This window comes from Amblyomma americanum, chromosome 4 (genome assembly GCF_052857255.1).
Source record: "Amblyomma americanum isolate KBUSLIRL-KWMA chromosome 4, ASM5285725v1, whole genome shotgun sequence".
Taxonomy (NCBI): Eukaryota; Metazoa; Arthropoda; class Arachnida; order Ixodida; family Ixodidae; genus Amblyomma; species Amblyomma americanum.
In genome coordinates this window covers 121206132-121220426 of record NC_135500.1, presented here as the reverse complement: position 1 = coordinate 121220426, position 14295 = coordinate 121206132, and the positions used below count along the sequence as shown (strand labels likewise).

At 45.5% G+C, this 14295-nt stretch overlaps 1 protein-coding gene across 2 annotated transcripts in view; it reads right to left on the bottom strand.

Moving 5' to 3' along the window:
- LOC144128303 (uncharacterized) overlaps positions 1-14295 on the bottom strand; it is a 102432-nt gene that overhangs the window by 38064 nt on the left and 50073 nt on the right. For both annotated transcript variants that reach the window (XM_077661619.1, XM_077661620.1), the window contains exons 15-18: positions 13003-13178; positions 8398-8658; positions 3947-4113; positions 3282-3352 (exon numbers count right to left, since the gene is read on the bottom strand). In XM_077661619.1, coding sequence (XP_077517745.1) covers positions 3282-3352; positions 3947-4113; positions 8398-8658; positions 13003-13178 — 675 coding nt within the window. The remainder of the gene's footprint in view (positions 1-3281; positions 3353-3946; positions 4114-8397; positions 8659-13002; positions 13179-14295) is intronic.

The window sequence follows — 14295 nt, the reverse complement described above, 5'->3', positions numbered from 1 at the left end:
GGTAACGGTCTCCGCAGCTTCTTTCAGCATCCGAAACGGTAGTGCTGGGGGCTCTTCACCTGTGGTGTCGCACGTGAGTAGGCTTCACTGTACAAACAGTGAACAGCACGTGATGAGCGCGGAGTTTCGGCGCACTTGAAGAATGGAAATACCATGCGGATGGAAGCGAGGAAAGCGCGCATTGGCACTGGAGCGGCAAGACGCCTTCGAAAATCAATGATCAGCAACAAGGCTATCATACCAAACGGTGCGTGGCTTGGCTGGCTTGCTGATATGCGCAGCCGATAGTCGCCATTGCCGCGGGCTGGCGACAACTCGCAACGAGGCTCCGAAAAAGACACATTTGGCCGGACTCTATCTCGGCCTATCGACAGGAACCTGCTGACTGTCAACATGCCTGCCTCTGCATGCAGATCAGAGGGGCGCAGGAAACAATGCAATAAGCAATTCAGGCCTCTTGACGAATATCTAGACAATTGCCAGTCGAGCATGTCATATCCCAACACAGCGCCCCTTGGTGGGCCGGTCCGAATTGACCGATGTGAGCATCGCGGTGTCCAAATAAACGAGCTTTCGACGCCATCGACTGCATGTGCATTTGGCGGGACTCAGGTGGCAGTCATTAACGGGGGCAGAATGAACGGGGTTTTACGTTTTACAGTAGCAGCGCCGAGTTTTCTGTTTCAGAATGAAGGGTGGTTTCTGACGTGGCACTGGTTCCGGGTGATGCGTGTCTCGAAAATGGACTTCAGTGCCGTTCCTGGCATGTCTTCAGTCCGAATTAACCAGTTTGAGCGCGATTTCACTTCCGAGTTAACGAGCGTGTGGTGCCATTGACTTATGTACATTTTTGACGGGAGGGAGCAGGGAGGCCAAATTATCCCAATTTCCAAATTAACGAGGTTTTATTGTATTAGGTCAGTGCCTAGGTGCACCACACGGGAAAAGTTCATGCCTGCCCTGTCCAGCTTTGACCTTTGTTTCTGGGAAACAAAGGTCAAAGCTGGACAGAACCGTTATCAAGACGCTTGCCTGTGGCGTAAAAGCGAGACTAGATTACACCGCAACCGGCGTAAGGCTTCTTGCAATGGCGTGCGACTCACCGGCATACCGGGCACAGCGGACTGTTGCTCCGCTTGCTGGGTGTCTCAAGAACACCGATGCCTAACGTGCCTTGGAAGACTCGAAAAAAAAAGTTTTGGAACTAGCCATCGTTTATCATTAACGACTTAGCCGGTTTCCGCAGAAGTGATAGCTTCACACTGAAATGAATGCTGCAGAAATGATTTGCGTTATGCCTTTGTCAGCAAAACAAAAGAGCTGAAAACCGCCTTGCACCAACGACTGCAGTTCAAAAGTGAAGAGTCCAAGCCGTTGGCAAAACCATCGCAAGCAGTCATGCACTGCATCGCATCTTAATGTGCACATGCTACACATAAATTCCGATTCTGCGAGGAATGCCAGCTGCGGTAGTGAAACTGCAAACCGTCTACGGCAGCTTTTTTTTTTTGTGAAACCTAATGAAGCAAGGGCATGTATGAATGTGGAAAAGAAAAAGAAAATTGGCCACTTACTCTAAAAAATTTCGTTGATGCAGAGTCCGACTCTGAAAATGGTTCACTGTGGGGGAAAATACAGCCTTTGTCCGTAAAGTTCCGGGACTGAGTTAATTAAAAAAAATTCGCTTAACAATGAAATCATTTGTGCAGCACCCTTTCGAAATAGTCTTTCTTGCAGTCTATACACAGCTTCCAACGCTTCTTGAGGTCTTGGAAACAGTTGGAAAACGCTTCTTTTGGCAGAGCTGTCAGCTCCTTTGTCGTGGCGTCTTGAATGGCCTCCACGCTCCCCATCCAGCAACCTTTTCGGGCTCTCTTCACAAGAGGAAACAGGAAAAAATCGCATGGGGAGAGGTCAGGCGAGTATGGCGGATGGGGAAGTACAGTAGTCCTGTGCATGGCGAGAAAATCTGTCATGCTGAGAGCGGTGTGCGGCCTTGCGTTATTGTGGAGAAGGCTCCATTGTCCAGGTGCCCATAAGTCAAGGCGACGGCATCGCAGTGCATCACGCATGTGTTGGAGCACGCGAATATAAAACTCCTGATTCACCGTCTGCCCTTGTGGGACGAACTCGTGGTGTATGACACCTCTGGCATCAAAAAAAAACTGCCAGCATCGCCTTTGTTTTGGTCTTCTGTCGCCGCACCTTTCTTGACGCTGGAGAGCTTGTGGATCGCCATTCGGCGTTCTGCCTCTTTGTTTGAGGGTCGTATTGAAAACACCATGTTTCGTCTTCAGCAATGATGCTGTCAACAAATGCAGCATCCTTCTCTGCTTCGGAGAGCAAATCAGCACTCACTGATGCCCGCGTGTCCTTCTGGTCCTGTGTGAGGGAATGCGGCACAAGTCTGGCATTCAGCTTTCGTTTCCCCAAGTTATCAAGCAAAATTTGGTGGCATGTTGTCTTACTAATGTCGAGAGCATATGATAGCATGTGGGCTGTAATGGTGCAGTCTTGCTGTATGATTTCCCTGACCTGAATCATGTTGTTTTCATTCTGTGAGGTTGAACGGCGCCCGTGCCTTGTGCCGTCTTCCACCGGCGTTCTCTCCGAAACGAACCTTTTGTGCCACTCGTAAACTCGCGCCCGCGATAATGTCTCGTTGCCGTAAGCGTCACGAAGGAGCTCATACGTCTGTGTGGCTGTCCTGCCAAGCTTCACACAGAATTTTATGTTTACACTCTGTTCGAGGTGGACGTCCATCTCTCTACATTCACTCACAGTAGAATGCGCAGACGACTGGTGACAACACATTTTTCTACATGTAGTGCCATCTAGCGGCTGCCACAGCAATTAACATAAGTAGCTCAGGTTAGACCGAAAAGATGGCGCTACACATACGCACCAACATTTGTCTTGAGGAATCATTTCTAGAGAAGGAAATAAATCAGTCTTGAAACTTTACGGACAAAGGTTGTAATTGCCCTGCCTTGTATCGCAAATAGCACATACTTCATTGTGGCGGAAATTACGCTGTCACAGCGTTCGTTGTGGCAGGGTTAGACTGTATTACCAAGAAATTTATCACCATGAAAGCAGTTCTTGTCATTTTTCAGGAGTCATTCAATAATTCAAACTTCGGATAATTTGAACATTTTTTCCAGTCTGAAGTTCGAATCAATGAGCTGTTACTGTATTTGAGTCGAAGTTCAAATGAAGGCCTATCAAAGTCCATTAGCATGCACACAACCTAAGAATAGATGACTATGCTCTGAACAAACCTCGGCTTCTTGTTTTCCACGTAGATATGACTTCATCGCCACTGCTCTCATCCGCCTTGTCTTCTTTATTCCTAAAAGTACAAAACAACATTTACAGCCATTACTGGCCCCCATCTTGAACACTGGTGCAGTTGAGAAAAGTTATAAGGTGTGTAATGAGAACTATTCGAACTTGTGACATAGAACAACACAGAGGCCAGCCCACCCTTTCTTTTATATATACTGGCAAACTTAACATGCCAGGCAGCGATCTGCTGGCGACAATGCTTTCAACAATAAAATGAGGAGTGAAATACCACAGGCTCAACTCCGATCATTAGGAGGACACTTTTTAGGAGTCTGAACACCCCCTTGAAGCTTGGCAAGTTGCCGCATTCAGAGGGTACAGTGCTACACTGTGAACATCTTTGCAAGTTGCATAGTTCTACATGGTGCATAACACACACAAAGAAATGCAAATTACAGTAGCTAGGTTCCCGTAGCCCAAGATTGTGCCTGATTGCAATCTTTGGTTCCAAGGAATTTGACACAACTCCACACCTTTCTATTAGCGTGGTGCAGAAAATATATCATTCGGTGCAGTCTGATGACGCTGGTGCGTAAGTGGACGCCTATACTATAGGCCATGCTATGTTAAAACAGGAAGCAAAAAAGAGCAAACGAACTTGCGCATGGAGCGAGTGGCGCGGGTAGAGGGTCCCTCCTCTTCGTCTAGGCAGACCACCTCATCATCATCATCATTATTATTATTATTGCCATCATCATTGTTTGTATCTGGGGTGCTTTTCTCTGACAATGACCCGTCATCAATGAAGGAGTCCATGGCATCACTCTGAAAGGACAAAAAAAAAGAGAGAGAAGCCATGATATGCAACTTGAAACCCGAAGAAAACACTAATACAGTTAAACCTCGAAGAAACAAACTTTAAATTTGCGTTCATAGAACACCATGTATTTTTTGCTTCAATATAACGAAGTATATTATGCCACACTTTCAGTGTTACGAAATTCCATGGCTGGCTGGAAATGAACCTGGGAAAAATTGTATCGCTGGCGCGGGTGGTTGCGCATCTGAGCGCACGCGTAATATGCGCTCATATGGCGGCTGGCATACGAAGCCAGCCACCGGCTGTGTGCATAGGTTTGGGGTGCGCGTGGTTGCACCCGATCTTTTAACGTAATTAGCCACGTCCGCCTCGACTAGTTGGTACTGTTTTGCTTTCTTGCCTGCCATAGTGTGACGGATTGTTCACGCAATAGAATAACATGATGAAGACGAAGTTACAGGACTGCAAAACACAACGGTGGACCCGTGCACTATCAGGCCGAAATGAAACATGCAAACAGCACTTAGGAATGATGCGCAGTGTATTCCATTTTTGCTTTCAGGTATAACTACGTTACGCAAACACTAAACCACTGCATTTCCACCCTCTTAAATTCCTATTTATCTAATAATACCGACATTTTACAGTTGAATACTAGGCAGTTAAAGAAAATTTTTCTTCAATAATACCCGTGTCATACGCTACAGGATATAGCACTCTACAATTCATGAACTGACATCTCATTTTGGCGGTGTTCTTTTGTGTTTTTTTTTCTCGGTAGGGGGAGGGGAGTGCTGCATGTGCTTAGAATGTATTAACACACTCCTCTTTTGGACACCGTGTTTTAATGCGACTGCACGGTAATTTTAAATACGCGAGAGATGCATGGTGTTTCACCACTTTCCATGGTTTTGAAAATTTTGACACCTTAATCCCCACTACTGACTGATTTTGTTCATACTATATCCCCCTCTCTCCATTGTACGTACAGTACCATGTAAACAATTTTGTTTTTCATGTTTCTGATGAGCTTCACATTTTGTTCGTACTTATAAGCCACTATCCAAACTGTATGTTCTCATGTTAAATGCTGTGTCTCTGATGCTCTCCCTTGTATGTTATTGCTCTCACGTGTCACCTGTTGTTTTTATGTAAAGGGGCGAGGACCAGTCAAGCTGCGGTTGCAGCTTTTAGCCTGGCCTTCCCCCATCGTTGATGGAAAATAAAGCTTATCTATCTAGCATGACCTATGTTTGTATGTAATGAAGCCAACGAAGTATGTATTCGTAATGTGGCTCCAAAATGGATTGTTGCACTGTATTACGATCGAGCTTATGTGTGTGTTGGTGTTTGACTTCGGCCCGATGTTACATGCAGCAAGAGGATATAGAAGGTATCAGTAATTTCAGCCAGAAAGCATAATACATGAAATTAGAGTATTTTATATACGTAAAGGACTCTTATTTTCCCGGATTAAAAAATTAGGTTGGCGAGTAAACATAGGTACAGATGGGGTTTGCCAGTCCAAGCTTTTTCTACAGCTATTTCCAGTGATGGAACGAAGAAATGTTAAAGTGAGGAGTTACGCTGCGCGGTGCAAGATACCACATATACCGTATTCACTCGCGTTAATTTGCGCACTTTTTTTCCTAATCGCAAAGCAAGCAGTCAGAGGCAAATGGAGATACAAAGCAATAAAATGACGTCCTCGCATGCAGCCGGCTGAGTAGCAGCAAACATCCAACGATCTAGTAGTTTCGAATTCTGGCGCGACGTACGCTTTTGGAGATTACTGGAAGTTTTATCTCGCAGTTGGTTATATAGGAAAGTGATTGCCGGCTGAGCAAACTGGGTAAATGGCGCGGAATTTATCTCTTTTTACCGGAAGCAATTTACAAACGAATTACCAACTTTTTCTGACACCAATCACTCACCTTTCGCTGCCGCACATGGCGACGCGGCAGCGCAGATCCTCCCAAGCCTTCTCTGTGAGCCCCCGCATGCATGTTGGTGCGTTTGCGCAGCAGCGAGCGCAAAATATGTGAGTAAAAGTTTTTTTTTTTTTAGAAATCCAGTTAAAAAGTTGGGGTGCGCAAATTACGCGAGTAAACAAGGTATTCAGAAAAAATCTGCTAAAACTGATAGGCTATTTGCCCCCAGGAAAGGTTCGCCAATATTTTTCTAGTTACTTCCACCCAGCTGGGAAGCTCTAAGGGCAATTCTTGCATGAAGAGCACGACAGGATGCTGCGGAAGTTTATTAGCGCAATGCATTTCAACATTTTCGTCTCAACAAAAGAGGGGAGTTTTTTTTTTTTCAGAAATGTGAACTGGGGTGGTTGGGGGGGGGTTGACTTACAATCGTGTAAATACGGTAACAAATTCACTGAGACTTCAGAAGTCCTTTAGGAACACGCATATTAGGCACTGCAAGACGTTGCGAAGCAAAAGAGCAGTGCATAAGAGAGCGAAATCTCTGGGGTGCAGAGGCAAGCCAGTGCGTGGAGGCAACTCACTATCGACAGAAGCGCCACCGCATCAACTTGAATTGGTGTTACCTCTACGGTGCTCACACCTTTCCCCTCTAGCCACCATAGTAATATAAGCACCCCCCAGCTTTCACATACAGAGTGCATAGCCAGACGCAACTGTGACAACAATCGTACTGGTGAATGCACCGCCGGCAGTGCCATCTGCGGTAGTATGGGCGAGGCTGGCATGAGTGTATGTGCAGCCTTGGCAGCCTGTGGCTCTTGCTGTCTCGCCCAAAATTGGTGCCGAAAGCGATGTGCTACCTGTGTTCAAAGGCAGCACACTGCGTTTATAGTGTTTCCAGATGCTTAGGCGGCTCGTGGGCTAATATAAGGAAGACGCGTTTAGCGCCATTGCTACTGGCAAAGAAAGGGCATTAGTAAGGGACCATTTTAATCGCAAATTAAGGTTTTTCCCGTCCGCAGTTAAACTGCCGGCCACCTGGAGCGGCAGAAAAACCCAAGATCACCATCCTCTCACTGAAAAAGTTTTCCCCCCCTCTCTCTATCCACAGTGCATTTTTGGCAGATCCTTAGCATGCTATAGTCAGATACAGCCTAGGTAGGCAGTAGAGCTCCATCCACATTCAGTACCGCCACACAGAATTTCTCAACAACAAAGTAGTTCATAGTCAACATTTCTTGTTGCCTAACCAAAACGCTAATCACAGCAAGAAAAATTATAAGCTATAGAATTTTGATCCCTGGGTTGTTTAATACAGCCAAACACCAAAAAGCTGATTTTGTTTACTGCTGTGATTGGCCAGCGCAGTAATACAAGAATCCACGGACTGTGGCCCAGCGTTAACAGCTGCTATCTTTTTTGGTTGCATCCTGTTTATAGGAGACTAATTTTGATGTAGTGAAATTTCAGTATTACGAAGTAAACTGCCGATTTAACCAACTTCAATCGAGGTTTAACTGTATCACACTATATGTACAAACGTTAAGCACCCACAACCACTCCGCTCCCCAAAAGCCAGTGGCAATCCCATAGTGACACACTATTTGTTGGAGTTCCCCCCCAACTGTCCTCGGAGCTCTGCATAGGCACTCTTTGGTTGACTGAGTTGGTCGACTGAGGAGTAGTGCGACCCCTTATAATAATGTGGATGACACAGTGCTTTAACATGAACACTGCGTGATGAGGAGTGAAGTTGCCCAGCTCCTCATTGGTACAACATCGACCCCCTTGACGAGTGGCGACACAGCTCCATTACAAGTGTGCCGGTGGGGGCTGGCGGGTCGCACAGGCTGTGGCAGTTGACAATTCTGTCCAACGTACAGCGCCTCTGTTAATCTGTGAAGTGCTTCGGCTCGTAAACCATATATGGCTGCCACGAATATTTGATTTCCCTTTGCCACTTTACTTAATTCTCTCCTGCCACAGGTGACATTAGGGCAGAGCCTCACAGCCTGCAAGCCTCGCACTCTCCCTCTTAAGACGCCCCTTGCAAGCACCACACTTCTCTGCATAAATTTTATTCCACATTGAGGGATCTCCCTAAACATTGCAGACTAACAATGCTCCTGCTTTGAGCTGATCAATTTGTCTCCACCCTGCCATTTGCTAGCCGTCCTGGTTAGCTTAGCTAATAGAGCGACTGCCCCGGACATGCGTGGTACAAGTTGAATCCCCACCAGAACAAACCTTTCAACTACGAAGACTTTGTAAAACCTGTACAGTTTTCCTTTGCAGCTGTGCAGCTGCCCTTGGGCAACGAGTGCATATTCTCTCATTTCAAACTCCTGAGCCCACCTCCTCCTGCTCCTTGAGCAGTTCCCTGGCCGCGAGTCGCTCAGCACTCAGCTCGAGGAGCAGCGGGTGTGTCCAGATGTTGCGCAGCATGTTGAAGTCCCAGAACAGCGAGGTCCCTTGGCTGCCCGGATGGCGGCCGCCTCGAGCCAGGTGCTGCAGGAAGTGCCGGTACAGGGACACTTGCACGTCCGACAGCCGCACGCTGATCACGTACTCGCACTTGGGTGGCAGGTACGGAGCCAGGGAATCGTAGCCGCAGCGCTGTAACATGGGAGAGCCACATTTCACAGAGTGAGCCGAGAACCAAAGGGCCTATAGTTGTTGAAACCCAGGAAGGCACAGAGAAACTTTTGTGCTTTAACTGAAAAGACTTTTTTTCGTTGCTGATAACGGGTGCAAAGTCAAAGAATGTTTCATAATTACTTGTATGCAATGCAGGCTTTTTTCTTTTTCCTGACAACAGTGGTGAAAAGTGAACAGTTACGTAAACAAATAAATCAATATTACTATATATTTTCTTTTCTTTCTGTTCTGCGCTGGTAAAGGTGACTGTTGCTCACAAAATCATGGTAATGCTGCATTTCGGTAAACTTATTGCTGTTAGTTCCAGTGGTCTGGTGTATGTCACCAGACCGCCGTACAGTCACCTTCAAACAATGAAACTACAGAACTGCTAAGTGCAGCTAAAACTAATTTTCCAATTTTAACTACTATGTAACATGCACAATTCACAAAAAGAGCCAAATACACATGTGTTCATCAATTAGACAGGAAACTACTGAGCCACTAATATATCGTTTCTTGTCAATTTTGGTCTTTTTTTACAGTGCCGATTCTAAATAACTATCCACTGGAGCCAAAAACTGCTAAGTTAATACCGAGATTAACTCTTCTTTTAAGCACTGCAAAGGTCACACTTTTTGATTTGGTGCATTAGTCTTTTCAGAAACTTGACGCAAGCAGGCAAGTCGAATAAAAGTATTGTTTAATGCACTACGTTTCTGCTCACTGCACTCATACCAACAATTACAGTCGACGACCGATTTTGCGGACTCTCTAGGGACCGCGGAAACGACCGAAAAATCAGGCAGTCCGGAAACTCAACTTTCACCGAAAAGACCATGACCATATTGCCAATATGGCGGAGGAAGGGAGGAAGGAGTTTTGTGCACATTCTGAAACTCCTCATGAATAAATTTCGCCGTGCGTCTTGCACACAGACAACATTGGCGACCGCTTTCACGAACTCTGCCCGGCTGTGCTGCCATCGGCAGGTCGCCAATGAACGCACGGGTTGGGATAGGCTCTAGACGCAAACGCGAACACGCCGCTGTGGGAACTGCACTGCACCTGCAGTACGAAGGGCACGGAACGAGAACGCGAAGATCGCAAAGCAATAAGAACTGATAAACGGCTGCAGCAAGCGCTCCGTCGGCGTTGACCTTCGCAATTAGGCCTAGCGCGTAGAGCCAAAATTTGCATCGCATCCGGCGATACAGACCCTGCGGTGGCTTGCGTATAATGGGAGCCATCTTGCCTGTCATCGCATTGTCAGTTTACGGTTTTACAATAGAAAAGTCAGGGTTATAATGCGTTTTGCTGCAGGCACACTGACCTCGCTTTGAAATGCACCACCATTTTCTTCTGCGCTCGCAGTCTCCCTGAAGCTGTACGCCTTCCACGCGCTTCGCTGTTACCTCCTATCCCGTATTCGGGACGAAAGACTCTGTACAGATGTGTTCCGCGAACTCTGTTCAAATCTGTCCAGCGGACAACGCGTTCAAGAACAGTACGAATTCGAAACCACGCAGGCGCAACGTGCTGACTAGAGCAGAATTTCAGCACCACAATTTACGAGGCTCTCTTTTAAGTTTGAATTTTTCGTTTTGTTTGATCAAGTTTTCGATCTCTCCTGCAGTTTGAATTAATGAAGTTCCACTGTACACATTATATGGCGGCTTGGGTATTGGCAGGAAGTGTGAACAAGGTCCGAAAAATCAAGCAGTCAGTTGCAGTGCGTCCGAAATTTCAGGCGCTTTAATACATTAACCCTAAGAACCTAGGACCGTGAAAAAGTCCGAATAATCAAGCACGCCCGAAAAATCAGGCGTGCAAATTTTCAGTCGTCGACTGTATTGCTTGACAACAAAAACCATTGAAATGTAAAAACGTTTACCTTCATAATAAGCTAAAGCTTGTTTTCCACCACAAGTGGAAGAACTACAGCAATCGCGCCAACATTGTGAAAAAGTGGCCGCGAAAGTATGGGGCCCCTTGCAAAACCAGTGCAACTGCAGTGTTACACACAGCAATATGCCACTATATGTAAAACAGAGTACCCCCATTCTTCGACTATATGCACTAACGATCAATCTTGCTCGCGAATGCAGTGCTGACTTCAACCAGTACTGCGCAGGCCATCTCATACCACATAAGCACTAAAGCTCTGCCATTAAGGGGGGAAGCTGGTCTCAGAAAAAATAGAAAAAAAAAATCATACTCAAGTCACATTTATGAAAATATCAGGAAATATGCATGTTTGTGTGCTTGATTACAAATATGCAATTTAATTTTATGTACAAGTCCTTCTGCATTTATATAGCATGTTATGCAACTTTTTACTGCAAGCTTTCAAAAAATTCTACTGCAGAGAACTTGCTTGAATGCATGCCATTGGCTTCTCTTGACATCAAGCTGTACAATAAGGATAAAATTACTATCCTGCCTATCATAGAAGTTGAGTTACAGGGTTTTGAAGTTGCCACTTCACAATTGGGAAGAAAAATATGTACTGCTGTTTGTGGTGACAACTTCAAAATCTTATAACTCAACTTCTATTACAGGCAGGATAATAATTTTACCCTTAATGCATAGCTTAATGTCAAGAGAAACCAATCGAATACAATCTGCAAGTTCTAAACAGCAGAACTTCCTGAAAGCTTTAGGCAGAAAGTTACAGAGCAAATTGCATAAGTGTACAAGGATTTGTACATAAAATTACAGCAGCTGACCGATTTTTTGGACTCCAGTAATTTGGACTTGTGCGATATTTCGAACTTCACTGAGGAACCGTCAGGCAGGTGACTGGAACATGTACATTTTCATGACCGACATTTCAGACCCTGTGCAGTCCAAAAGCTTGATTTTTTGGACTAAAATAGATGCTAGCAATGCTGTGGGGTTCATTTTTTTTTTTAACCAAAAGTTCGTTTTTTTCAGCCTAATATAGATGCGAGCGGGCATCGCTGTCACAACTAACCGGTTCTTTGCTATGAATGGCACCATCTTGGATTTAAACTGAGTAAACAAACAGCATGCTCTTCGTTGCCACTGAGATGTCTTACAAAGAGCGTGCGATAGCATCGGCGTTGAACCGGGCAACTGCAGCATCTGCCACGGCTTAGATGACGCCACCCATTGTGCGGGCAAATGAGAGGATTCTTTCAGGGGCGCTTGCTTCTGCTCGCATCATACCGTGGATTACCTCTCTCGGTCTTCACGAGCGTTGTTGCCCATGGAAGCTGACTTCTCGCTTCACACGGTGCGTGCATCTGTTCGCAGTATGACGTGTGGCTGTGTTGCACAGCCTGGTATCGTAATGAGAGATGGTGCGAACATGATGAATGCATGACTGTGGCTCAGATACAGTCTAAAATTATCGCTTTTAAGCGGAACCTGGGGAGCGGAGAAGAGCATGATTGTTGAATTTCACAAATTTTTCGGACTGTTCAATTAATCGCGATCATTTTTTGGGTCCTGCCAAGTTCAAAAAATCGGTCTGCGACTGTAAATGACATGTTTGAAATCAGCTTGCAAAAATTGACGTCCCCTGAAGATTTCGTATGAAAAGCAGTGATAATTTTTCTGATGCAAAACTTCACTGAATAGGTGCACAAGTAATGCATGAGTAGAGAATGAAGGAAAAAAAAAAGGAGGAACAAGCCCTTTTCATATACGGAACACGGATACGCGTTACACAGGCTCTGTTGCTTACTGTAACATGACACCAATGCAAACTAGCCTGTCTACTGAAGTTAAATGGATTCTCAAACTGGATTCCACGAAACGCTTGGGTTCCCAGAGTGCCTAACACTTAAACCTGTCTCAAACCCAACTTTTTCTTACATATCTAATTATGGGGCCATAACTGCTTGTAGCAGAGTGCTTTAATATGTAGCTGGTAATTATTAACTGAATTTGGGCATTTTTCTTGCATGTTCTCTACTTTTGTGTCCATATTAGGCAGGATGGAATGGAAGTGAAGAAACACATGGTTCCTAGGCACATCTTGAAAGCCGTTGGGTTACGCAAGGCTGAAAAGATTGAGAATCTTATACTAAATCTGTATCATGTGCAATTAAAGGACCTCAGTATAGTACAAAAAAAAAAGTCTCAAATGAGCAAGAATGGAGGGGGATGCTCTAATTATCCACTGTGTTAGTATTGCACTTGAAGGAGCTTATGGATGCATGGCAACCTGACAACTCAGCTTGCAGACAAGCTGTGACCTTGTCCGCTGTCGTGAATCCATCATTACAGTGTAGCCATTATGACCATCTAGAAGTGCACATCCAAAGAGAACATCTCACTTTGCCTACAACACACCTGCACACATCCGTCCAGGAGCCGATGGAGGATGTGGACCCTCTTCTTCATGAGCTTTACATCGTGGATGGTGGAGTCTGCACACTGTCCGTTGGCAATTGGGTTCACAAAGCGGTTTCTGAACTCATTCTTGGTCCCAAGAAGGCCTGGCTTGACAAAATTCACCATACAGTGATCTGCAGGAAAAACAAACAAACCCACAAGGCTTTGTAAACACAGGCATCCTTCAATATGCACCGAAGCTTTGCTCCGTTCATGTACTATCGACATTATTGAAACACAAAGAACAATTTGAAATTAATGCAAAAAATACATTATTAATTGCAAAGGAAAAAAAAAAACATTTTTTTTTCAAACATAACGTGAACAGAGCAGTAAAGCAGTGCAGTGGTGCCGCCATTTTGAAGCAATCACAACTTGGTTTCATTTAAACAGTTTTGCGATGTTATGCTGGCAATGCGAGTATTATGGAAGCCAAATCCACACAAGGTCAGAACATTGTTCTTTGCGTTGCCTGGGATCTCGTGCTTGTTGCGTCGTGTTCTTTACATGTGGCGTCATTCGCGGTGTGGTAGTTTCCTCACAACGGCAAACGTGTCATGCTCAGTATGACGCTTGTTTTAAGAGGAAAGCAATCCTGATGGCTGAAGGGCTTGGGAAATTCTGCGACAGCTAGTCGACTGGATGCAAACGAGTTAACCATCCACGGCTGCAGCTGAAGGTGCTTTTTAAATGTGAGCTTGACTGCAAAGGCTTCCGCAGGCCTCACCGTGGCTGTCACGTCGAACTGGAGGAAAAGGTGCCAGACCTTGCAATTGAGACGTGCAACTGCATCATGGAGGTCACTATTGAGCTTATCCGCTGGAAGACTGGAGACATTGAAAACTTTACAGCACTTCGCGGGTGAGCCCAATGGTTCATTAGAAGCAGTTTTTCTTTGCTCCAAACAACTTAGATGCCGGGAGACTCCAAAGCAAAGCTGCTAGAATTTCAGCGCTACCTTGTAAACCTGCGCCGTTCAAATGTGCCATCGGAGCATATTGGCCACGCCGATTTGACAGCTGTGTATCTGGACATGCCGATGACGAAGACTGTGCACAGTATAGGTGCACCCCAGAAATCCGCATTAGGACCACTGGGAATGAAAAAAACCAGACTGACGGTGATGCTGATATGCCTAGCAGGTGGCCACAATATGACTGTTCACTGCCAAAAGCAGGAAAGGATAGAGAAGGCGTCACTGGTACTTGACTAAATCGAGACTGTGCACTGCTGTCTACCAGGTGCGCTTCT